This window comes from Lynx rufus, unplaced genomic scaffold (genome assembly GCF_022079265.1).
Source record: "Lynx rufus isolate CCGP_SWC_20201006 ecotype Redwood Valley unplaced genomic scaffold, mLynRuf1.p SCAF_5, whole genome shotgun sequence".
NCBI classification, from domain to species: domain Eukaryota; kingdom Metazoa; phylum Chordata; class Mammalia; order Carnivora; family Felidae; genus Lynx; species Lynx rufus.
This window is the reverse complement of record NW_025814867.1, coordinates 91,164,331-91,191,877: the sequence shown is the minus strand read 5'-3', so window position 1 is coordinate 91,191,877 and position 27,547 is coordinate 91,164,331. Positions and strand designations below refer to the sequence as shown.

Sequence of the window (27,547 nt, the reverse complement as noted above, 5' to 3'; positions counted from 1 at the left end):
ATCAGTTTGGCCCAAAGTGATCTGTGGATTCAATGAGATACCAATCAAAATACTGGCAGGCTGTTTAGTGGAAATTAGAAAGCTAATTTTAAAGTTATATGGAAGTGTGAAAGACATACAATTGCCAAACAATTCTAAAAAACAAGATAAAAATGGACGACTTATACTACCTTATTTTAAGATTTACTATATAGCTATAGTAATCAAGACAGCGTGGTATTAGTGAAAGCACAGACATACCAACCAATGAAACAAGAGGGATAATCAAAAGGTAAACTCATATGGTCAACTGATTTGGACAAAGGAACTAAGGTAATTCCATGCAGAAAAGGATAGTCTTTTCAACAATGGTTTTGGGACAATTAGATACCCACATGGAAAAATATGAACCTTGACACACACAACATAACTTGCAATGGATCATAGACCTAAAAATAAGAGCTAAAATTAAGAGATTTCTAAAAATCAGAGAAAATCTTTTTGATCTTAGGTTAGGCAAATCTTAGATAGGATACAGTAAGCACAAAGTAAAAATTGGGGGCGCCTGGGTGGATCTGTCAGTTAAGCGTCTGACTTCGGCTCAGGTCATGATCTCATGATTTGTGAGTTTGAGTCCCACGTTGGGCTCTGTCCTGACAGCTCAGAGCCTGGAGCCTACTTCGGATTCTGTGTCTCTCTCTCTCTCTCTCTCTCTTCCCCTCCCCCACTTGTGCTCTGTCTCTCAAAAATAAATAAATAAATATTAAAAAAAAACAAAAAAAAGTAGAAATTGATAAACTGGACTTCATCAAAATTAAAAAACTTTTGCCCTTTGACTTTGTTAAAAAAATTAAAAGTCAAGCCACAGACTGGGAGAAAAATGTTTCCAAATACATATCTGAAAAGAACTTATATACTATATATCCAGAATATATAATTATAAATTACTACCTAGTAAAGAAGACAATCCATTTAACAAAAGGCTAGGAGCAAAAGACTTGAACACATACTTTATAGAAGAAAATATACAAATGGACAATGAGCACAGTCAGACAGTCACAACATCATTAGTCATTAAGGAAATACAAATTAAAGCTATAATGAGATACCACTACACACTCACTAACATGGCTAAAATTAAAGGTGCTGGTAAATATCAAGGGCTGGAGAGGATGTGAAGCAATTGAAACTCTCATGCACTGCTACACAACCCAGAAATCTTAGATATTTACCCGTGAGAAATAAAAACATATCTCTACACAAAGATACATACACAAATGTCCATAGCAGCTGAAATACTGAAAGTCTGGTATCCTAAATTTCCATCAGTTGGTAAATGGATAAACAAATGGTGGTATATTCATACAGTGAAATACTGCTGAGCTATAGAAAGGAACAGGCTACTAGTAACATGCAACATGTATAAATTCAAAAGAAGTATGCTAGGAGAAAGAGACCAGGCACAAAAAGACCACATGACCACACACTTATGATCCTTTGGAATTATGAAATTTTTAAAAAGCAAAACTATTGTGACATTAGCCAGATCAGTGGTTATCAGAGGATGGGATAGGGGAAAATATTGACTGAAAAGGGGCAGGAGGGAACTACTGGGGCTTATATAAATGTTCTATATCTTGGTTATGGTAGTAGTTACTTGACTGCATACATTTGCTAAACTCATAAAAATCTATACAGACAATCACTGGATTTTGTTGTATATTAATTATCCCTCAATAAAGCTGATTATCTTTACACACACACACACACACACACACACACACACATACACACACACACACCAGAACTGCCAATGCTAGGAAGTGTTAAAACCCATCAAGGGTATTGTTTTACTCCCTAAAGTTCTCTATGGACATCCAGGTTAACAATCCCTGTTGCAAGATTCTGAGTGAGACAAAAGCACTATCACAACAGTCAGCCTAAAGGAATTCATACTCCAAGTTGCATCAGTGGTAAGCCCATATCAGTAGCAACTCAGGCTTTGGGAGATCTAGCCAGCTAGAGATTTCCCATTTAGGCCCATCCATGCCACATTGTATAATATTGGGTAGTGCCAGCTGACTCAACCATTTAGGCATCAACATATTCAGGATTTCCTTTTATTCCTTCTTCTAAACCTTTACTTTCAGAAAAGGATTGAAAACTTTTCCAATCACTAAATGATTGCTAAAACTAAATGTGTTACCCCTCCCAGTAGTATTTTTATTTTAGTAAAGGGTAGAGCTATATGTGAAAAGTCTATTTCCAATATTAGAACTTAAGACACAGTGAATAAAGGAAAGCATTTGCTTTTTGGATGCAAAAAAACGCCTTCTCAGTCCCCCTGAAATTGCATCAAGTAACCATCTTTTCCACGTGTATAGGCACATGATTTCTCTTTGAGTCCTAGGACTGGATTCTCTTCAAACTTTCCCTCGTTTAGTGTCTATAAGGCAATACATTTTCTAAAGTTGTTTTGGTCTCTTTCAGAAACCATCAAAGGGGAGAGAAAAGAGAGCAAACAGACCAACGAAAGGTGAGTCTTGACCTTACAACATTGCTGAAAGAGGTACCATCTCCAGAGAATTTATAACTTGACCATCAGTTGAATCTGAGGCATGCTGAGCCCTTAGCAAACATGAACGAATGAAGAAAGAAAGGAAAATGAGACTAGTCAGGATCTGGAAGGAAATGTTCTAGCTATAAATGGATGGCAGGATGTCCACTACACAATGCTCAAGGGACATGGCAAGCTCAGTCATGGTAAAGTAAAAAATTAACACCAAAGGTGGTCTGTGTGGTGTGTGTGTGCTGTATACGATTCACATGGTAACCTCGGTACCTATCACGATGCCTGGACTAGTGGGAATCCTACATGTATGGAATGAATAAATAAGTGAGGAGAGATAACATGTTCCCTGTAACTTCAGTGTCTTTGCATCTGCTGTGCCGTCTACTTGGAATGTTCTTCTGCCACTTCTTTACTCATTCTTCACATCTTGGTTCGAGCTGCACTTCTAAAACACCCATTCTTAAGCTAGATTATGCTAACCTGTTATAGAATCATATGGATCCCTATGCTTTGTCTTCATAACACCAGGCAATACTTACATTTTTGTGCAGTTACATTATTAACCTCTGTGAAGTACACACTTATGGAGGGTACAGACCATAACAGTTAAGCTTATCATTGTGCTGCTAGCACCCAGCTCAGTGCCTGGCATATAGTAGGTGCTCAATAATTTTTTTCTGTAACGAAACTATAGTAGCAGATATTTTTTAATCCATAGAAAGTAGCCTTTTTATAATACTAACAATTTTCTATAGTTATAATTTTCATGGCATCTACCGATTTACAGATAATGGGATGTATTCATAACATTTACATGGTAGTGATTTGGTAAATATATAACATGTTGAAAAAGAGTTTCATGGAAAAGTAAATGCTATTCATCAGGGCTTAGTTTCTCTTACATTTGCTTTCAGCTGAGCAGTATTATAAGTTGTTTGATTTTTATTTTTTCATTTATTTGCTTTCTTTCTAGATTTTTTACGTAATCAAATCTAAATAAGCAATCCTATATATGACACAGGGGAAATGTGTATATCCTTTTCTTTATATTATCTTTTGTCCACATACTAGGGGCTAAAGTAGACAAAATATGATGAAGTCCTTTTTTATTAAGAGTTGAAGTTTTCAGTTGTTTTTAAATTCAATTTATTCAAACTAAAAACAAAAACAGTCCATCCATGTTGTCACAAATGGCAAAATACTCATTCATTTTTATGGCTGAATCATATCCCATTGTATGTACATTACCACAATTTCTTTATCCATTCATCTATCAGTGGACACTTAGGTTTCCATATCTTGGCTATTGTAGCAAATATTTGTTGACAGAATGAATGTATGCATGAAGAATGCATAAGGATTCCTGGTGATCAGTTCTTTCACAACATGATAAAATCAGATTATTTGTACTCCATCCTCCCTGAGAAACAGGGCTCTCAAGAATATCAAGGCTCTGGCCACACAGTCATAGGGTCAAAGCAATCCTAAGTCAAACACCTGGTCACAAAGATACAGTCATAACCCCAGGATGCACAGCCCCCAGAGTGCTCAGCATTGACCTAATGCATAAGCTGCTGTGAATCTAGGAATCCTGGATGATGAGCCCAGGTGCTAAGATGTTGCCTGTCCTCACAGACCCAGTTCAGAAATAGCCAGAAGAGCCTACAGAGAGAAGGCAGCAAGGAATCAACACATGACAGGGGCAGGCCCAGATTAAAATAAAGGATAGTTAATTGAAGGAAGCATGAACAGCACATCCCCTTCTCTCTCTTCAATAGTTTGTTTCTCCTTATTGCTATTGCAGTGGCTCCCTATGTTTCACCCTGTCACTGAAATCTAGAAAAATAAAGTGGCTGTATTGTGAAATCTCACCCAGTTTTTTTTCTTTCTGTTTTTCCAGAGTACCATACCACGTACCTGAGAGATCTGATGAAGCCCAGTGTGTTAACATTTTGAAGACAGCCTCAGGCGACAAAAGTACTACACATTTTTAATTAAAGAATAAAGTCCATATAACTGTCCATTGTTTATATGCCTTTCCCTTCAAGTTTTGGGCTTACCTTTTTTTGTCTATTAATATTATTATTACCATTAATAATAGTGGAGGTTCCAGGACTCCATCTGAGAAAGCCACCCTGTAATGCCAGCTCTGCTCCCTACCTCAGGAGCAGACCTTAACTGCTTCTTTTCATTTCAGAGCAAATTTGTGCGCCAAGCTCACCTGACTGGCTCCTGGCTCAGGAATAATGTTTAAGACTAACACCTCCTGTTTCACATTCAGCCTTCTTTTCTTAATTTTATAAATTGCGTTTTATGTAGAACTCCCAATTACTGGAATAATGGCTTTTATCTATGATAATTCTAAGGTAGTGCCTCATTCTATCTTGTATATTTGTGACTGAATAACTACCTCTTCAGTCTTGTGGGAGTTATATATTTTATGGCTTTTATAGTATTGCTATTAATATCTTGAAACATGAAGAGATGTGTACTATAATAATGTAATTACTATGCCCTGAGAAAAATCACTGCTGAGGAGCTCTTGTCCCTCTGTGAAGATCAGTAGGAAAATGGTGGCTTGGCGTGCTGACAATGATGAGCAGACCAACTCAAAATTTGGAAAATTAAGAACAATGAAGATGGAATCAGCTCTGGATCCTGGATCCACTTCTATCTGGGCCCTTGCTAACCTGAGAAGGATCCGCCTGCGGAACAAGCTATAGATAAGCCTTAGCAGAGAACACTGGGTCAAGCACTGCGCATTGTGAACCTACTTCTCTTCTTGAAAGAAATGACTGAGATGATGATCCAGGGCAACTATGCAAGAGCCAACTGAGAGATCACAACACTCAAAAGAGAAAAAAAAATGAAAGATCTTGACAACAGAGATGCACATGAATGTCCTGTCTGTCCAGTCCTCTGACAAACCTTGGGATTAGCAACAGGTAGACGGTCTGTCCAAAAGGACTTAAGACAGACAGCAGCTTCCATGGTGGTTGGTGAGAAGTTTGGATAATAATCAAGTTATTGTGATGTTTCATCTGGCTGCAGGCAGAGCAGGGGAGGAAGACCTATCATCTTGATAATGGGATAAATGGAAGGAAGCTTAGGACTCTTTCAACTTACTTCTGAGACACAAAGAGCTAGAGTGGAATCAGGAGGACCAAGATGTAAATCATCTAAAGGCCAACTTAGCTGGCAGGTGCCCTAGGGAGAGATCAGCTGGCCAAGAGCAGGGCTGGCAAATTTATATCTGAGGACTGTCTATATGTCATTATAAATGATGGGGAAACTGGGTACACGAGAGGACTATACTAGCCCAGTAGAGATGAGTCAGATGACCCTGGCTCTAAAGCAGCATCACTAAGGGACGAGGCAGCCTCAGTCCAAACCAAGAGAGAACTTTGGGAGGCCCAACCCACAGAAATATTTCTTCTTATTCTACATAAAGGAATCTAGAAGGTTGTAGACAGCTGTACTAGCCATGCTTGTCCTTGTAATATTACCATTTGTGTGTTCTTCCCTGCATTTGCTTCATTAGGCCATAAGCATCTTGTTGGTTTCTAACATGTTTCATATAGTGAGTTCTTAATAAATTTTTCTTAAATTGATTTAAAAGTCTCCATTTTCTGCTTCTACTTCAGTGGTACTACTCAACCCTTGTAGTCTGATATTACTTCCTCTGTCTTCCTAATGTACTTTCTCCCTCTTAATGTCTCTATGGAAGCCTCATTCTCCAGTCAGCTAATGGCCTCTGACTCATCCCACACCCTCCTCTTCCCCTTTCCCTAACCATTGTATAAGAAAAGGGGGCTTATATGATTCTATATGTTTATCTCAGTCATGAGACATAAAAAATCAAGTAAGGGAGGTTCTTTCTGAGGACAACTGGGAAGTTTGGAGTTAGGGAAGGGATACTTGGTTTTCAGTTTGTAACTTTTATATTCTGTAATTTTAAATTATGTGCTCATATATACATTAAACAAAATCTTAATGTAAAATATTCCTTAAAATACCCTGATTATAAAATAAATGCATATAACTGTATTGTATATTTGTAAAGTTGCTAAGAAAGTAAATCTTAAAAGTTCTCACTGCAAGAAAAAAAGTTTGTAACTATATGTAGTGATGGATGTTAACAAAACTTATTGTGGCAATCATTCCACAATCTATACATATATCAAACCATTATGTTGTACATCTAAAATTGGTACAATGTTATATGTCTATTATATCTCAACTAAAAATGAATAAATGCATACACACACACATATATGTATGTTCACTTAGCATATAGCATGCACTTAGTATATATTGCTACATGTGAGACGACCCAAGGAAATTCTGGGAAAAAAAACCTCTAGGTTCTGTGAGGGCAGCAATGTGTCTAATTTCTTTACCAATGAATCCTAGGCACCTAAGAGTACCTCAAAACTATTTGTCAAAGATTGAATGAAACATTAATGTGCCTCTGGTGAAAACATCCTTCCTCTGTATATTAAATTCTCCAGATTTTCTGTGTTCCAAGTCTGGGGGAAGTCTGTGTTCCAAGAACAGTTAAAAGATGTCATTAAGTATAACACTGCTAGTTAACATTACTGGTATTTACCTTGTACCAGGCACTCTTCTAAACTTTTAAACTCATTATCTCATTTATTCCTCACAATGACCCTGTGAGGTATCGGGATATAATGACCATTCTGTTGATGAAGAAACTTAGACATAGAGTGGTCAAAGTAATTAACCCAAGGTCACTAACTTAGTAAGTGACAGAGCTGGGGGAAGTTTTGCAAAGCATCAGCCCCTCTGCCCCTTTGCTTCTCAGCCATAGAAGAAATACCATTTTGGTTGGTTGAGTGCCTACAGCACATTTTGCACTACACTCCCTCAACCCTCTGAGGTGGTGCCTCCCAAGGATGCATCACTGAGATTTCCAGAAGCCACTCCATCATCTCACAAGACCAGAAGCTGTGGATGATAAGACACATGATATGACCAGCAAAAATGAGTTTTGGGTCAGAAGGAAAGCGAACTACAACTTCTGCCTCCAACTCCTCCACCTCTACCCCTGCCACTTATTCTTTTGTAATCCACCCTCCTCGGTGTTCTCACGGTGTTCTCAGATTTGTTAACCTGGGCTAGAAAGCAAAGAGTCATCTCTGACCACTGCCCTCCAGCCTCTCCCTCAGTACCTACTGCCACCCCACCTTCCTGCCACATTTGGTTATCACAAGACCAGGCAAGTATTCTTATGACTTCAGCACCCACCCCTTCTTTTCTCATTCAGGCCCTTATTTCCTCAATTCAAGAACATGACAATCTCTACTGATCCCAGTCTGTTGTCTCTCTTACCCTGCATTCTGTCCAAAACATTAAAAGAAACAAGGAGATAAATAGTGAAGAAAAGGTCTCCTCACATTTCTTTTCCCTAGCTACAGAGAGACAACTATGATCTCCAGGTTCTTATGTATCTTTCCATAGACACACTATGCCTATTTATAAGTGTGTGTGCACACGTGTGTGTGTGTGTACATATACATATGTATATATAGTATATATATATAAACATACATACATACACACATGTGTGTGTACATATTTTTCCCCTTATTCAGGCAGATTTGGTTTTATTCTTTTTTTTATTTTTTTATTTAAAAAAATTTTTTAATGTTTATTCATTTTTGAGAGTGAGAGACAGTGTGAGAGGGGGAGGGGCAGAGAGAGAGGGAGACATAGAATCTGAAGCAGGCTCCAGGCTCCGAGCTGTCAGCACAGCGCCTGACGCAGGGCTTGAACTCGCAGACGGTGAGATCATGACCTGAGCTGAAGACGGACAACCAACTGACCGAGCCACCCAGGCACCCCAGATTTGGTTTTATTCTACACCTAAGCAAACAGCCTAAACATAAGACCCTTGCTAAGATGATTAAGAGAGACACCTGTCTTCAGTATAATCCTTCATATTAAAAACATATTACTATATTGGCTTTCACTCTCACCCATATGCCAGCATTACTGTGGATCTTATAATAAAAGAGAGATCCCATTGGCTTTTACCACATCTGCCTGTTAACTCCAGAAGAAAAAAATACTTAACAGATATGGAGTCCTGCACTATCTTTAGACACAAATTTTGAGCCTGTTCCAGTTTGAACAAGTTATACCCTAGGTCTGATGAACAACAGTCACCCTGAAATGTATCTCCCATTTATTGCATTTCATTTTTTGTTTCTCTTCTTTAATATTTATTTTGAGAGAGAGAGTGAGAGAGAAAGAATGGGGGAAGGGCAGAGAGAGAGGGAGGGAGAGGATCCCAAGCAGGCTCCATGCTGTCAGTGCAGAGCCTGATGCGGGTGTGAAATCATGACCTGAGCCGAAATCAAGAGTCAGGTGCTTAACCAACTGAGCCACCCAGGTGCCCCCATTTTTTATCTTTCTGGATTTACTCCCTCTCTTTGGTGGTACATATCCACCAGTAGCTTTCTGAGAAAGGATATATATAGGAAATTAATGATATTTTGTGTATCTAAAATGTCTTTACCCTATCCTCCTCTCCTCTCCCACTTAATTAATCACTTGGCTTGATATGGAATTTTAGATTAGAAGTTATTTTCATTGTCTCTAGTTTTCAGTGTTGTTCTTGAGAAAGCTATAGAAATTCTGACTCCTTATCCTTTTATGTGGAAGCTTTTAAGATCTTCTCTTTGTATCCAGTGTTCTTAAATTTTGTAATAAAATTCCCATTCATCTACTGTGATTTACACTGAGGTGGCCTTTTCTATCTGGAAATGCATGTCCTTCACTCTAGAGACATTTTCCTGAATTATTTCATTGATTATTTTTTTCCCTTCTATTTCACTAATCTCTCATTCTAGGATATGGATTCCAATGTTGGATCTCCTAGACTGATCTTCCCATTTTATCTTCCTCTCTCCTTTTCCATCTTTTTGTCTTTTGTTTGATTTCTTAAAGATTTCCTCAAGTATAACTTTCAACCTTTTTGCTGTATTCTGCTATCATGTTTTAATTTCCAAAAGCTCTTTTCTATTCTCTGAATGTTTCTTTTTGCAAGGAGTCTGTTCTTAATGGTTGCATTATCATCTCTTGACTCTCTGAAAATGTCAGTAATAGGTTATTGTTCAAGTCTTATTTTTCCTCCCTTATCTCTGTGTCCTCCAAGTTGTTTCTTTTTATTTGTTGGTTTTGGTCTATATCATCCATGTTGGAGGATTGCTCAGATGTCTGATGGTGATGTCTGTTCATGATTAAGAGTAAGGAATTAAAAATTTGTTTGGAGGATCTAAGTCTATGGGTGGGCTTGTTAACTTACCATTACAGTCAAGGGATCTGGATGGGCATTTATGGGGGAACCATATTTAAATCTTTCCTCTTCAGTTGGTAGTTTTCCTGTATCTTGCTTGGAAGGTGGAAGTCTGGCTGTCAGCACTTTGGGAGTCACGTGAGAGAAAAGAGAAAAGCAATATGTGCACATGTGATAGTGGTGGGGTCTCTGCAGGCTTTATTAAGTATGAATAAATTTACGTAATCTATGTTTTCAGTATGGTAACTCCATCCTCAAATGTGTGAGATATTTCCCAATTCAAACACTTTCTGCTTTACCCTCTCCATAGAACAAGACTCCTGACTTCTGCCAAGATGGGAGAGGGGAGTTGCCCAGTGGTGTGGAGTGGGAAAGGAAAGTGCAGCTCTAACTATCACACAACTTCTACCCAGTCTTCCTTATTTTGACCCTTATCTTTTCCCTCAACCTTCCCCTCAATTGGTTCTTGGTCCTACCAGTTCCTGAGGCTTTTGATGGTTCTGGAGTATAAACTGGATTGTTTCTTGGGTTTCTGCACTGACAGGTTAGACTTGGCTGTCCTGCCTTATTAAGTTAGTTACCACTCAACCATCTACTTTTCAGATTCCAAACTTGTCTCCTTTCCTATTCTTATACTTTTAAATTTGTCCACTTAAGTTAAAAAATATTTTTTCTTTAGTTTTAGTGGAATTTTAGAAGGTAATAAAATTAGATGTATGTATTTAATCTATCATTGTACCTGGAACTCCACTATTCTAGGATTATACCATTGAGTGCCTCCAGTCTAACATCCAAAGTCATCAACAATGTGACTTGAAACTAACCCAACTATACCAACCTTATTTTCCCCTCTTCTTTTATTAGAAACCATGGTACTGCCAGATTTAGCTACTAATAATTTCTGAAATATAGCCTGTATTATCCAGATTGTTTCCATTTACACTATTCTGTATCTCTGGAATATTTCTTTCCATCTCTGTCTTTGTTTACTGGACCCTTTTTTTTTAACTTTTTAAAGTTTATTTGTTTATTTTGAGAGAAACAGAGAGAGCATGAGGGGGGAGGGGCAGAGAGGAAGGGAAAGAGAGAATCCCAAGAAGGCTCTGCGCTGTCAGAGGCTCCGATGCAGGGCTCGAACCCCACTAACTGTAAATTCATGACCTTAGCCAAAATCAAGAGTCAGACACTTAACTGAGCCACCCAGGCGCCCCTAATGGGCTCTTGTTCATCATTAAAACCTGGCTCAAATACCACTATGTCTGTTGGACCACACACCTTACAACTACCCAGGCTGCACAGTAACACCATATCCTTGGATCACAGAATGCCCCTCCCAGCAGTAATTCATTCCTATCTTAAAACTTTCCTTCCTACCAAGCACCATGATTCTGGCCATTGGCCAATATATAGAGGACTTCCAGGTTTCCTAGGGGAAATCCAAGCCACCAAATAGCAAGTGTTATTTTGTTATACACAGCTATAGTCCTAAACATCCTAGTCTGGGTAGTTTCATGTTCTACATGCCAACTTCTACCAACCATCCTAGCTTTGGCTTTTGATCACCCAATTGCCTCTGACCTTGCCATACCACTGAGACCTGACAATCAACTTCTCCTCCCAGGTTAAAATCTTAATTTCCCGCTCTAAGTATGACTTGGATTCACTCCCTAAAAAGGCTGCCTCTGGCCACCCGGGATAATCATCCCTTGAACCATCTCAGCCTTCTGAACCCATTATTTCAAAGCAGTCACACCAGACCAGATCTTCCCAGCCAACAGGAAGCAGGATTACAGAGTCACATGGCCCTACACAGGAGGTAAAAGTGTGTCCTGTACCTACCCCTCAATTTTAGTAAACATCCTCATTAACTTAAGTAAAACCTCTCATTTCATGGAATCATATACTTTTAGAGCTTAAAAGAACTCAAACATTCCTTGGCCCTCATGGGAGGTGGAGATAGATACCACAGGAATTAAGAAGCAGGGTCTGGAGAGACGTGGAAACAGAAAATGAACTCACTCAGAGATGGGTAAGGTGGTGGGAAGGTTAAAGTAGAATAGAAAAGGAAAATTGTCTGTTTACAGCAACATCTCTGAACCGTGCTACCCTTCAAGTTTGCCAACATGTAATAAAACATTTCTAATTTTGTGAGCAGTTATTTTTGTCTGTTCCTTATACATTTCCTAAGAAAATATTTATCTGCAAAGAGTAACTTAACAAGCATTAAGGATAAAAGTCACAGATAATGAATGAAACAGAGAAGAGGAAAGAACCAGTAGTTTTCATTCTTATGAAAAAACACATAAGATTTCCCACTTCTCAAATTATTTCCTGTTAAGCTACACATTCTATTACAGTGATTAATAAATTTTCTTTAGTGAATGAGGAAAGGGGAATACATTTTGGTATTCATAGGGCCCTACACCTGTAAAGTCTAAATCAGAATCCCAATGCTGGGGGAACCACAGATGCTGTGTCTTGGGACTAGGCTGTCTACTAATACTGTTTTCAGAAGAAACTAAGCACCCCAGCCTTTCTCATCCTGGCACCATTTACAGTGTTCCCTATTTACATACACACAAGAGCAAGGTAGTATTTTTTTTTTTTACAAACAAGTGTAACATAACAAATATTAGAGTGCTCATTACTTTTTAAATCTCTTATTGTGAAAAGAAGCCCTTTAAAAATATACATGAACTTATTGCAGAAAGTAGCTCTCCACTCTGGCAGTAGTATCAGTTTCCTCCTACTTACTGCATGTGGCAAAGTGGCTTCCTTTCCCGTGATCAGATTGTATAGCATTGTTTCCGAGATCACACACTCTGAACTCCTAGGTTTCCAAAATATGGAGAACACAGAGTAAAAAATCACTAAATTTTCCTAACAGCTGATTAGAAATGGGAGAAATGTAGAAACTATCCAGTAGAGCCCTTCCCTTTGAGGTGGCAAACAAGGGCAGAGAGGAGGGGATTCACCCAACATCAAAGAAAGTCAGCACTAGAACTCAGGTTCCTGACCTTCAGGTCATTGCTTTCCACCTCATGGTGCCCTCTGTGCTTCCTGTTAGCTGGAAGGGCTGGGAAATGGGCATCAACAGATTATAATGTAGCAAGAGCGTTGACTTTGGGTCAGATAGACCTGGCACTGCTACAGTTGGCATGCGACCTTGGGGCAAATTACTTGAGCTCTCTGATCCTAGGTTTCCTTATGTGTAAAATAGGGTTAATAACACCTACCTACTTCATGAAATCAAGCACAATCCAAAAGATATGAGGATTATACAGTTGAAAAGAGAGGGAGAAGGGGAGGAGGGGAGGGATCCAGCAAATAAGCAATTATATAGCTTGTTTCAGTAGGGTGGGGTTGGGGAGTGGTGAGTGAGCATTAGTAGTGAGAGGATGGGAACAGGAAGCCATGATGGAGTAATAGTAGTGGGTGTGGATTCTTTCATGTAACACTTAGCCCAGAAGTCCCTCCACACCTTGCTGAAAGCCAGAAATGCTCCTGCAACTCCTCCTACATCAGCTTCACTTGAAGAAGTTCCTCTCTCAGCATCTCAACCCAGGGACCGAGATGATCCATGCAATCACTTTATATGCATGGGACTTTTCCATCCTTACTGCTGAAGCCAAAGTCATCTTTTTAAGATATTTATCTTTGTCAAGATTATTTCCAGACTTAATAATATCTCCTTTCCATCAAGATGGCAGAGAGCTCCGCCCTTACTAAATATAACATAAAATTCTATGCAGTCAGGCTGAGAGAAAAAGGGGTTCTCTCAAGGGCCAGTGGCTCCCAGTCCAGATTTTGGAAGACCTCTTAGAGGGCAATTATGCAGAGAATGGTTTTGTATTTGAATGGTTTTGGATTAGAGGCAAGAAAACCAGTTAGAAAACTGGCACAACTAGCCCCTGCAAGTTTAGCATTTCTGAGTTGCTAAGCTAGAAGAGCCTCCTTACATTTCCAGGCTGGATCCTGGTGCCTGGGCTCATCAGATCAGGGGCAGGTCTAAGTAGACTCCATTACAGAAGCAAATCCAAATGACAGGAAAAGGGGGAAACTTAGGGGAGCTGCTTTAGGAGAGACAGACCACAAGAGTTCTCTGCACTCAATCAGAATGGGATAAAAGAAATCCTAAATGATGTTGGAAAGGTGACATAATTCAGGCAAGGCTAGTAGACTACAAACAATAGTATAAATCATAGTCTTTGAATAAACCCACAATTATATGGTCAATTAATCTTCAACAAAGAAGGCAAGAATATATAATGAGACAAAGTCTCTTCAAGAATGGTGGTGAAAAACTGAAAAAGTACATGCAAGAGACTGAAACAGGACCACTTTCTTACACCACACAAAAATAAACTAAAAATGGATTAAGTACGAAACCCTAAATATGAAACCCGAAACCATAAAAATTCTAGAAGCGAGCATAAGCAGTAATTTTTCTGACATCAACTGTAGCAACATTTTTCTAGATATGTCTCCTGAAGGAAGGGGAACAAAAGCAAAAATAAACTATTGGGACAGCATCAAAACAAAAAGCTCTGCACAGTGAAGGAAACAATCAACAAGACTAAAGAACCTAATGAATGGGAGAAGATATTTGCAAATGACATATTCGATAAAGGGTTAGTATCCAAAATATGAAACGTATTAAACTCAACACCAAAAAAACAAACAATCCAATTTAAAAATGGGCAGATGATATGAACAGACATTTTTCCAAAGAAGGCATACAGATGGCCAACAGACACATGAAAAGATGCTCATCATCACTTATCATCAGAAAAATGTAAATCAAACTACAAAATGCCAGTCCCAAGATATTACATACCATATGATTCCATTTATATGTCATTCTCTAAATAACAAAATCATAAAGACAAAAAAGCAGATTGGTGGTTGCCATGGTTATGGGTTGTGGAGAAAGAAGGAGGTACACAGCTGCAAAGGGAAAGCACAAAGGAGCCTTGTGGCAATGGAATATTTCCTTATTACATGAATGACAGTTTTTACATAAATTTACACACATGATAAAGTTGCATGTAACTATACACATGCACACAGATGAATGCACATAAAACAATACTGGTGAATCTAAATAACCTCTGTGGATCATACCAATGTCAATTTCCTAGTTTTAACTGTTGTACTGCAGCTATACAAGATGTTACCACTGGGGGAAAGTGGGTAAAGGGTACACAAGACCTCCTTATACAGTTTATTTAAATATATAACTCAACACCCAAAAAACAAATAATCCAGTTAAAAAATGAGCAGAAGATATGAACAGACATTTCTCCAAAGACCTACAAATGGCCAATGGACACATGAAAAGATCTCAACGTGGCTAATCATCAGGGAAATGCAAATCAAAACCACAATGAGATACCACCTCACACCTGTCAATGGTTAAAATAAAAAACACAAAAAACAAGTGTTGGTGAGGATAAAGTGAGGCCAATTGAGGATGCAGAGAAAGAGGAACCCTCACACACTGTTAGTGGGAATGCAAACTGGTACAGCCACTATGGAAAATGCTATGCAAATTCCACAAAAAAGTAAAAATAGAACTAACATATGATCCAGTAATTCCAATACTGGGTATTTACCCAAAGAAAATGAAAACTCTAATTTGAAAAGATGTATTCACACCTGTATTTATTGCAGTATTATTTACAATTTACAATAGCCAAATTATAGAAGCAGCCCAGGTATCCATCAAAAGATGAATGGATATATATAACGTTATATTTATATATACACACACATATAACATATATATAATGTATATATATAACATATTATGTTATATATAATGAAATATTATTCAGCCATAAAAAAGAATGAAATCTTGTCATTTGCAACAACATGGGTGGAGCTAGAGAATATAATGCTAAGTGAAATAGCCCAGAGAAAGACAAATACCACACGATTTCACTCACATGTGGAATTTAAGAAACAAATGAACAAAGGAAAAAAGACAAACCAAAAAACAGACTCTTAACTATAGAGAACAGATGGTTACCAGAAGGGAGATTGAGGATGGGTGAAATAGGTCAAGGAGATTAAGAGTACACTTATCATGGGGCACCTGGGTAGCTTAGTCGGTTACGCGTCCAACTTTGTTTGGCTCTGGTCATAATCTCACAGTTTGTGAGTTTGAGCCCCGCGTGGGGCTCTGTGCTGACAGCTCAGAGCCTGGAGCCTGCTTCGGATTCTGTGTCTCCCTCTCTCTCTGCCCCTCCCCCCGCTCGTGCTCTTTCTCTCTCTCTCTCTCTCTAAATAAACATTAAAAAAATTTTTTTTAGGGGCGCCTGGGTGGCTCAGCCGGTTAAGCGTCCGACTTCGGCTCAGGTCATGATCTCACGGTCAGTGAGTTCGAGCCCCCGAGTCGGGCCCTGTGCTGACAGCTCAGAGGCTGGAGCCTGCTTCAGATTCTGTGTCTCCCTCTCTCTCTGACCCTCCCCCCGTTCATGCTCTGTCTCTCTCTGTCACAAAAATAAATAAACATTAAAAAAATTTTTTTAAGTTTTTTTTTTTTTAAAAAGAGTACACTTATCGTGATGAGCACTGAGTAATATATGGAAGTGTTGAATTACTCTATATACACCTGAAATTAATACAACACTGTTAACTACAGTAGAATTAAAATTTTTTAAAGAAAAAAAACCCCTAAATTCTTTAAACAAATGGAAGCATTAAATATTCAGTAATAAAATTTTTTGCTTTACAAGAATAATTAAAAATAAATAAATAAATCACAGTCTTTGATACAGTCACCAAGATGAAAAGATCCTTTTCAATACAACAGATCCAATATGGGAGTAGGAGAAAGGTAATTTGACAAATGAAAGACAAGAGATACAAAGTAGGAAGCAAAGGCTTTTTGCTTCCCAGATTGCTGACTACCAAATACATAAAACTCTTTAAGTTCATATTTGCAACCCAGAGGATATACCTGAAGCTTCTTACTAGGGTGCGCCAGGGTATGGTTGCCATGCTGACTGGTAACACAAACTAGTTACATGCTGTTTCCACCAGCCCACCTGCAACTTTTTAACTGCACACATCAAGTATTTGCCCTCAGGCTTCACACCTCACAACCTTTGTAGAACAGTTGAGCTGTATCCATTTGATGGGAAAACATCAAGTCTATTTCATTAAAAAAAAAAAAAAGCCAACCCAAACAATCAAAACATAGTGGGTTTTTTACTGACTTTTTTCCCCTCTAGTTTTCAGTTTATTTGTTGAACTCTCTTAGAGTCATATCTCAGAGTTTGAGACTCTCATTATCAATTTAGAAAGAAAAAAAGGAATGCCTTTTCTTACTGTGAAAAATATATTCCTATGTCCAAACCAGGTATGCATGTTTTTTTTTATCTTTACTTTTGGTTTCTTGTTGTTATTGTTGTTTGCTTGCTTGAACAGTCAAAGACTGAGTCATAAGTTCCACTATTACAATAAAATTATATTTCTGTTAATTTCTCCTTGAATCTCTAATAGTCCAGGTATGCATATTAACATATGTGAATGCCCTCAGGGTTTAAACAGTCTTGACTGGAAAAAAAATATATTGTAGCAAGACTTAAAGAAACAAGGTGACAGGTCAATGAAAATTTTAAGAGTTTTGATTCTAATTGCTTATATTCAGAACTTGTTAGAAATAGTTTATTTGAAGCAGGAAATATAGGTAAGTTATAAAGAAAACCTTACCTCAGGGTCTTAAGTATTGGTTTGGTCAAATCTTCCCAAACCTATGTGAGGAAGTGATGCTGTATCATTGCCATCATCTTCATTGTCATCATCACCATCATCATCATCGTCGCTATTTATTGAGCACACTATACGTCAGGCACTATGTTAAACAGCTTATGTATATTACCTTGGGAAGAAGGAATAAAGGCTGCATCACACTGCAGAAGTTTAAGAACTCATTTGAGAAGGGAGAATCAAAAGAAAAGCATAATAAAATAAGATAGTATCAGAATTTAGAGAAGCGGGGGGCAAAGTATGAAAGCAGTAGTGAACAAGTATTTTATGGTATTGGGGCAGGATGGGGAGGTGCAGTCCTATCCTAAGAGTTGCGTATAAGTGATCATGAGGTCAGAACTGGCAAAGAATACTGGGAAATAATTCATCCTAAAGAAAGAAGTCAGTAATGAGTATTCAGGAATTATGGAACTATTGCCAAAGGGTAAGTAGATTTTAGTAAGCCAGAGCATCTCTCCCCCAGCTTATTGTTTGATTCATGTTTAACCTGAACATGGAGACAGTCCTAAGAAAGCAGATCCAAGAGATAGATCATGGTGATGTCATGCAGGCCCTGTTCTTAGCCACACATTCAGTTATGTGAGCCTATAGTTTTTTTTTCTCTCTTTCTCCCTCTCCATTTCTCCTCTCACCCTTTTTTATTCCTCAAGTTGGTTTTATTCCTTAAGTCATACTTTCTATTCCATACAACAAAAATATTCCTAATTGATGCATCACAGAATGGAAAATCTTGGTCCAGCTCAGTCCAAAGGTGCAATCAATATTTTCAAGCTTCTATTCCCCTGCTTCATTTTGACTTGGACTTTCTTTGCTTATTGACCCCCTCTCCTATTACAGGCAGGTTCTCTCAATGAAGCTGAGAAAGATGGTCACAAGAAGTTCTGGCTTATATTGTCTGGAGAATCTTTTTTGTTAGGTCCAGCAGATATATCCTTGAGAGGATGCTGATTAGGTTTGTTTGGGTCACAAGTTCATCCCTGAAGCAATCACCATGGCCAGGAATTTCTGACCTTATTAAATAGGTCCAAGTATTGCGCTCCATTTCTCCCTCTCCCAAATCCCAGGGGAATAGAGTCAACTCAAACTCAAATACAACAAAATGTTTTATAGGGAAAGTGGTGTAATGGATGTTAGTGACCCATCCAGGACCAATGCATCCATCCCCTTGGATGCTGTGAATGTTTGTTCTAAACAACCTATAGCTGCATTCTCTAAGACTTGCCCTTGGCCAAACGGGAAGCTCTTCCCCTAATTCTATCTTTAAAATTTGATTTTGTTCATTATGATTTTTATTAATTATGATTTAATTAGCTTAAATTAATTTAACCAATGTTTGTTAATTATTTATCAATAATTATTGATTTATTTAAAATATTGCATTAAAATAGTGTTCATCTTGATTACTGAGGTTTTTTTCCCACCCTCCAATTTTACCCTGCTCCCCTCACCCTAGTCCTAGCCCTGGCTAAGGAGGTATACACCAGCCCTCTGCCATCCCCTCTGGGGACAGACCTCAGTCAATGATTAATGGATGTAGGGGTACAAAAGGTCAGCCCCGTTGCCTCAAGACAGGGCTAACTCTGCAGTAGGAGCTTCTCATGGGATCAGATCCTACAGCTAGCCTCCAGGTAGGATCACATTCTTGCTGGTTTTTATTCCTGCCCCTTTTTGCCTTCCTCAGTCTCTTTTTCTGAGAGCATTCCCAGCAAGTTACTTGGATAGGATTCCCTAGCTTCAAAGAACCCTACCTAAAACAGTTGATACCAGGAAGGGTTCTAGAAAGTAGACACTAAAGGTGAGTTACTGTAGTTCGATTACTCACCAGCTGGATAACAAGGAGACCTAGGTTTCAATACTGTCTGGATGCTGTGGTAGTGGATTATTAAAACTTACCTGTAGTAAGCTATAATGGGATCCAGACACAAGAAGAGGCACTAACTGGTACAATGTCCTAGCATTTAAGTCACCTAGAATTTTTTTTTTAATTTTTTTTTCAACGTTTATTTATTTTTGGGACAGAGAGAGACAGAGCATGAACGGGGGAGGGGCAGAGAGAGAGGGAGACACAGAATCGGAAACAGGCTCCAGGCTCTGAGCCATCAGCCCAGAGCCTGATGCGGGGCTCGAACTCACGGACCGCGAGATCGTGACCTGGCTGAAGTCGGACGCTTAACCGACTGCGCCACCCAGGCGCCCCATAGAATTTTTTTTAAAAGTTCCTAAGCCCAGAGTACGGATAAGATAATTACATCACAATTTCCGGGGGGAAGAATAAAGGCACCAGTATTTTTAGAAGCTCCCAGGTGATTTCAGTGTGCTGACAAGTTTAGGAACCACTACCACAGGCAGTTGAGGGACAGGGGAGTAACAGTGACTGTAAGAAAGTTACAAGAAAAGATACAGGAAAGTTACAAGAAAGCTCTTGGTAATGCTACTGATTCCTTGCAGAGAGAAAAATCAAAGGCTCAGGTTTATCAATGAAAAATTTTGAACAGTGAAAGTCAGAGGATCTCCTTGACAACATTTAAAGAAACACTCAAAAAAAAGGGGGGGGCACCTGTGTGGCTCAGTTGGTTAAGTGTCTGACTTCCACTCAGGTCATGATCTCCTGGTTCATGAGTTGGAGCCTGCGTGGGGCTCCGTGCTGACAGTTCAGAACCTGGAGCCTGCTTTAGATTCTGTGTGTCCCCTCTCTCTGTCCCTCCCCCACTTGTGCTCTGTCTCTCTCTGTCTCAAAAATAAACATTAAATAAAATTTTTTAAATGAACACTCATTTCCTGCAGCTGGAGGGGAGGCATGGCTGAGGATTGATCAAGAACTTTGAATTGCCTGGACCCTCTAGGCTTACAGAAGTGAACAACTCCCCCTTGTTGAAATATACAGCCCACCTGCTGCTTAAAGGCTACAAAGATATCTCAATGAGGCAGTGCTGGCAACCCTATTTTTAAAGCCATCCTTGCCCTCTTCATTTTATGCCCTCATCTCCATCTGGCCACTGGACACATCATTAATATCAAGTCTAAGCAAACCTGACTGGGAAGTCTGAGGCTTACTAAAGGAATAGAAAGAAAAAATACCAAAAAAGCTGAAGGACCTGGCTGGCAGGTACTGGGGGAAAGTATAATGGGGGAAGAATGAAATATAATGGGGGAAGAATAAAGTATAATGGGGGAAGAATGAAACCCTAGATAAAGGATTTAGCATCTGGCTGTAAAAGGGCCCTGGGTGACAGTCCTAATATATTACGGAAATGAGACTTAAAGATTGGAAAAAAACACGGTGCATAGTAAATGAAGTAGAGGTGTCAGAACTGTGACGGCGAACTGTGGAGGAAAGGCTCAGAAGGCTTAGAATGCTAGAATGAGCCTACAATATAAACCTGGAAACCCTATCACTGTGTTTCTCAGGACGACCTGGAAGATGCTTGATTAACCAAGGCAGTAACAAATATGCTTATGGGACATAAGCATGGTTGAAAATCTAGTAATATTTGTTCTCTGTAGATGAGGCCTGATAGTAGCAGATGCTGTTGCAGAGTGGGCTTTACAGTATTGAGAAGACATGACCCTGGGATGATAGAGAGCAGGGGCAGCACTTAAACATCCGAGGTAATGGGCATAATGAATGTGACGGGCAACAAGTTGGGAACAGTAGCCAGGGAGCCTCAGCGATCCTTAGAGATGGCTCGTAGAAATGGTACCCCGAGGGGCAAGAAAACAGGCCGTCCTCAGAGATGCTGTTTAATATATATAACCAAAAAGGATCAAGAACAGATGAGAAGAAAACTGAGGTCATGAGCCCACCATCTCCCCACGCCTGGAGGTAATTATTATCTTGTCTTTGTGATAAACATTTTCTCGTTTGATTTATTATTTTGTAGCCTATGTATGATCACTAAACAATATAATTTAGTTTACCCCAGTTTCCAACTTTTATATAAATAAAATTGTACCATGTGGTTTTTTGTGCATGACTAATTTCTTTCACTCTACATTATGTTTGTGAGATGTATATGTATTATGTGTGTGCTCCATGTTATTTCATTGTATGAACAACCTCTACAAGTTCTGCTTCATGGAACATGCAACCACGGCAGTCATACAGGGTCCCACACTCAAAAGGACCTGTTCTTGGTTTAATCATTTTATCTTTGAATTTTAGTTTTGAAAGGGAAGTCTGATGGAACAATGTAGCATGTGCTGCAGACTTGGAACCTTGGCTCAAGAATGATCCTACCTCCTGCCATCTCCCTGGATTAGGTTTTCAGCCAACTACTCCCAACCACAGTTATCCCAGGCCTACTGGTCCCAATCCCATACAGCAATGGCTAATGCCCTATTGGAGGTCTGGGTGAGGGCACACAGAGGGTCAAGATTGGTTCCTACAGTATCTAGGGTGGAGTATGGTGGCAATTGTCTCTGTCCTAGGCCAGGTATGCCATGGTGAATTCAGAGGTGACTTGGCAGGGACAAACCTCTCATCCACCCATGTCCAGGAACTTAGCACTTCTAGGCATGAGGTTGCAATACTGTGTGGACTGGAAAGGGTAGATGACTGCCTCAACTTTGGGGACCAGGTCTGGAAGCTGCTGAGAATCCAGCAGTTGGTGGGTTTTATGCCTGCACTAACTAGTATGGAGTCATGAGGTGGGGCCCCAAGTGTCTGGGAGTATCTGCACTTGCCCTATGAGTGTCCCTGAATCCAAGAGAGCATGACATTAAACAGCACATCACAAACACTACGACACGTCAAAAGAAACCATAGAATAAAGGAAAATGCTTTCTTTTTGCTGTTTTGAAGGTGCCCACATTTTCATTTTGCACTGGGCCTGGCATATTATAAGGCCAGCCCTGATGCTATAGTTCGTTTGTCCATTACTGTTTAGATCAATTTGTAAAACCTAAAAATTGTACCCATATAAATGTATAATTAGATGAGTTTTGACATATTTATACACCCATTAAGCTGCTGCTAAAAACAAGATTTAGAACATTTACGAAAAGATTCTCATGTCCTTTGCAGTCCATTCCTCCCTCCATCCTGGTCCCCAGACAACCACTGATCTTTTTGTCATTATAGATTGTTTTTATAGATGATAGATTGACTTTTGAAAATTTTACATAAGCGTAATTCTTTTGTTTAGTTTAAAAAAATTTAGGGGTGCCTGTGTGGCTCATCAGTTCAGTGCCTGACTCTTATTTTTGATTCAGGTCATGATCTCGCAGTTCATGAGTTTGAGCCCCACATTGGCTCTGCACTGACAGTGCAGAGCGTGTGGAGCCTGCTTGGGATTCTCTCTCTCTCTCTCTCTCTCTGTCTCTTTTTTAAATATGAAATTTATTGTCAAATTGGTTTCCATACAACACCCAGTGCTCATCCCAACAGGTGCCCTCCTCAATGCCCATCACCCACTTTTCCCTCCCTCCCACCCCCCATCAACCCTCAGTTTATTCTCAGTTTTTTTAAGAGTCTCTTATGATTTGGCTCCCTCAAAATAAATAAATGAACTTAAAAATTTTTTATTGAAATATAGTTGACACACAATGTTATATTAGTTTCAGGTGTACATCATAGCGATTTGACAACTAGTATGTATTATTCTTTCATGACTGGCTTCTTTCCCTAAGCATGATTTTGAGAATCCATTGAATCTTGATGGACAGTTGAATTTTTCCTAAGTACAGCCTTATGGACAATACCACTGTTGACATTCTCACACACATGTGCTGGTATACATGTGAACAAGTGTCTCCAGGGGGTTCATACATAAGGTCATGAGACATGTTTAGCTTCTGCTTTATTAGAAAAAAGCCAAAATCTTTTCCAAAGTTGCTCCAATTTAAATTTCCATCAACATGTATGACAGTTTTCCTTACTTTATATCCTTGTCAAATCTTGGTATTGTCAGTCTTTTTAATTTTTGCCAATCTAATGGGTGTGTGGTGACATTTCACTTGTGGTTGATTGGTTTTAATTTGCATTTTCCTGATTACATGTTTTCATATGCTTATTGGCTAATTAAATTTCCCCTATTATGAAGTACCCATTTATTCAGTTTTTATATTGGATTGTCGACCTTTATCTTTTTGATTCATAGGAGTTCTTTGATTATTAGTGAGGTTTTTCTGTCAGTTTTACATGTTATAAATATCCTCTCCTACTCCATAAGCTTGTCTTTTCATTCTTTTTATTGTATCTTCTGTTTAACAGAAGTTCTTCATTTTAATATAGTCAAAAGCATCAATCTTTTCCCTTTTGATCAGTGTTTTTGTACCTTGTTTGAGAAATCAGTCCCTACATGCAAAGTTATGAAGATATTCTTCTCCTGTGTTATCCCCTAAAATGTTTTTGTTTTTTTCCTTTCACATTTAAGTACAATCTACAATTTATTTTTGTGTATGGTATGAAGTGTCCCAAATAGTGGTTTTTTTTTTCAATTTGGATACCCAATATTTCCAGCACCATTTACTAAAAAAAAAAAAACACCCACCCTTTCTTCACTGCTTTGATATACTACCTCTGTCATAAGTCATTGTCCAGACATGCATGGATCTGTTTGGGGGCTCTGTGTTTTACCCATTTACTTGTTTTTCATCCTTACACAAATACTACCATGCTGTCTGGTTAGGGCTTACCAAGAAGTCTTAAAATAAAGTCTGGTAAGCAAGTCCTTCCACTTCCTGTCTTGACTGTCCTTAGCCCTTAGCACTTTCATATATATTTTAGAATTTGCTTACCAAATTCCACAAATGGATCTTTTTGAATTTTGACTGTTACTACATTAAATCTATGAATCAATTTGTAAAGAATGGGCATCTTCTTGGTGCAGCCACTCTGGAAAACAGTATGGAAGTTCCTCAAAAAATTAAAAATAGAACTACCCTATGACCCAGCAGTTGCACTAGTAGGTATTTATCCAAGGGATACAGGTGTGCTGTTTTGAAGGGGCACGTGCACCCCAATGTTTACAGCAGCTCTATCAACAATAGCCAAAGTACGGAAAGAGCCCAAATGTCCATCGGTGGATGAATGGATATATATATATATACATACACAAGGGAGTATTACTCAGCAATCAAAAAGAATGAAATCTTGCCATTTGTAACTATGTGGATGGAACTAGAGGGTATTATGCTAAGTGAAATTAGAGAAAGACAAATATGTGACTTCACTCATATGAGGACTTTAAGATACAAAACATGAACATAAGAGAAGGGAAGCAAAAATAATATAAAAACAGGGAGGGGGACAAAACAGACAAATATGGAGAACAAACAGAGGGTTACTGGAGGGGTTGTGGGAGGGGGAAAGGGCTAAATAGGTAAGGGGCATTAAGGAATCTACTCCTGAAATCATTGTTGCTAACATATATGTTAACATATATGCTAACTAACTTGAAGGTAAATTTTAAAAAATTAATTTAAAAAAAAAAAAGAATGGGTATCTTCACCAAATCATGTTTTCCATCCTATGAATATTGTAACACTCTCCAATCATTTATGTCTTCTTTGCTGTCTTTCAATAAAATGCTAACATTTTCTCCATGGTGGCCATCCTTACTTGACCATCTTTTGATAGGCATGATCCTTGGCACTTGATATGATATTTGCAGTCTTACTTCATCTAATTAACTGTTGCTATTATCTAGAACTACAATTTATTTTTGTACATTAATTTTGTATGCAGTAAACTTCCTAAATGCTATTGTTAATTCTACTAATTTATCAGTAGATTCTTTCAGGTTTTCTACTTACACAGTCGTGTCATCTGAGACTAGTGATAGTTTTATTTCTTCCTTTCTGATATTTATATCATCTATTACTTTCCTTGCCTTACTGTACTTCCTAGGATTTTCAGTACAAAACTGATTAGAAGTGATAGCAGGTAGGGACACCTGGGTGGCTCACTCTGTTAAGCATCCAACTTCGGCTCAGGTCTGTGGGTTTGAGCCCCGTGGGTTTGAGCCCCGTGTTGGGCTCTGTGCTGACAGCTCAGAGCCTGGAGCCTGCTTCTGATTCTGTATCTCCCTCTCTCTCTACCCGTCCGTTGCTCACGCTCTTTTCTCTCCATCTCTCAAAAATAAATGTTAAAAAAAATTTTTAATTAAAAAAAAAGTGATAGCAGGTATTGTTTTATTCTTGATCTCAAAAGAGATCCTTTCCAATGTTTCACAATTAAGAATGTTTGCAGTGGTTTTTGTACATATTCATTATCAGATTAAATATTGTTTTATTCCTACTTTAAGAGATTTTTTATACTATTATAAATGGAGTTTTAATGTTACCAAATGGTTTTCTGTATCTTTTGGGACAATAATACAATTTTTCTACATTATCCCATTAATGTGGCAAATTATATTAATTGTATTTCTAACGTAATTCAACTTTGTATTTCTGTGATAAATACAATTTGGTCTTGAACCTTTTTATATGTGACTAGATTTGGCTTGCCACATTTGGCTTCAGACTTTTGTACCCATTTTCATGTGTGAAATGTCTGGTAATTTCTTGTCCAATTTTCTTGTCCTAGTCCAGTGTTGGTATCAAAAGTATGTTAGTTTCTGATAATGAGTTGGAGAAATGTTACTCCTTTTCTATTTTCTAAAAGAGTTTGTCTCATTCTGGAATTATTTCAATATCAAATGTTTGACAGACCTTGCTGGTAAATCCATCTGTGCCAAGAGTTTTCTTACAAGGATATTCTGACTACTGATTCAATTTCTTTAGTAGTATAGCACTATTCAAGTTTACTTTCTCTCTTTGAATCAGTTTTGTTATATTTTTCTGGGAAATTACCCAATCTAACTTTTCAAATTTATTGACTTATAATTGTTTATGAAATCTTCTTGTATATTAATGTATGCAAGATCTGTAGCGATGGCTCCTTTGTCATTCCTAACATTAGTTATTTGTACCTTTATTTTCCTGTGCTCTCCCCCCATACCAACCTCCCTCCCACACATGCACTCAATCTCACCAGAGGTTTGTCAATTTTATTAGTCTCTCCAACAAACCACCTTTTGGTTTTATTGATCCTCTCTCTTATATACTATTTCCTACTTCATTAATTTCTGCTCTTATATTTATTATTTCTTTCTTTCTACTTACTTTTGGTTTATTTTGTCATGCTTTTTCTAACTTCTTGAAATAGATGATTCAACCATTGATCATCAGGTTTTTTTCTTTTCTGATCTATTACTTAGGGTTATAAAATTCCCTCTAAAAACTGCTTTAATTGTGTCCCTAAATGAAGCATTTACATTATTGTTCAGTTCAAAATATTTTCTAAATTCTATTTTCTTATGATTTCTTATATGGCTTGTGGGTTACTTATAAATGTATTTCTCATTATCTAAACAATTAGAGATTTTCTAAGTTTTTTTTGTTTTTGTTGTTTTATTTTTACCAATTTTTAGATTAATTGCATCATAGTCAGAGAACATGATCTGCATGATTTCCAGCCTTTGGTTTTGTTGTTCTTTATAGCTCAGTATATGGTCAAGTTTTTTAATATGCTCCTTATGGGTTTGTACTTTTGTAGTTGCTGGGTCCTATATAAATTCAGTATGTCAAATCTGTTAATCAATGTTAGTTAAATCATTTAAATCCTTTTGATCTTTTTTGTATTGTTATTTTATCAGCTACTGAGAGAAACTAGTTACATTGCCCAATATAGCTAAGCGTTTTTCCATTTCTTATAATTCTGTCAATTTTTGCTTTGTATATTTTGAAGCTATATAATTAAATGCATTGTAAATTTTAAATTGTAATTGTCTTCCTGGTGCATTGAGCCTTTTATTGTTATAGAGTGAATCTCATTACATATCATAATACATATATTACATATAGTAATTCTTTAAGTATTTAAAGTATACTTAAGTATTTAAGTATACTTTGTG

General features: G+C 38.1%; 2 protein-coding genes across 5 annotated transcripts in view; one reads left to right on the top strand and one right to left on the bottom strand.

Annotated features, from left to right (window-relative positions):
* CD86 (CD86 molecule) overlaps positions 1 to 6,162 on the top strand; it is a 68,141-nt gene extending 61,979 nt beyond the window's left edge. For 3 of the 4 annotated variants that reach the window (XM_047099382.1, XM_047099381.1, XM_047099384.1), the window contains 2 exons: positions 2,470 to 2,515; positions 4,452 to 6,162. In XM_047099382.1, coding sequence (XP_046955338.1) covers positions 2,470 to 2,515; positions 4,452 to 4,545 — 140 coding nt within the window. In that variant the 3' untranslated portion in view covers positions 4,546 to 6,162. The remainder of the gene's footprint in view (positions 1 to 2,469; positions 2,516 to 4,451) is intronic. The other variant, XM_047099383.1, reaches the window with a different exon arrangement.
* The window catches only part of ILDR1 (immunoglobulin like domain containing receptor 1), a 258,601-nt gene that overhangs the window by 109,654 nt on the left and 121,400 nt on the right, over positions 1 to 27,547 (bottom strand).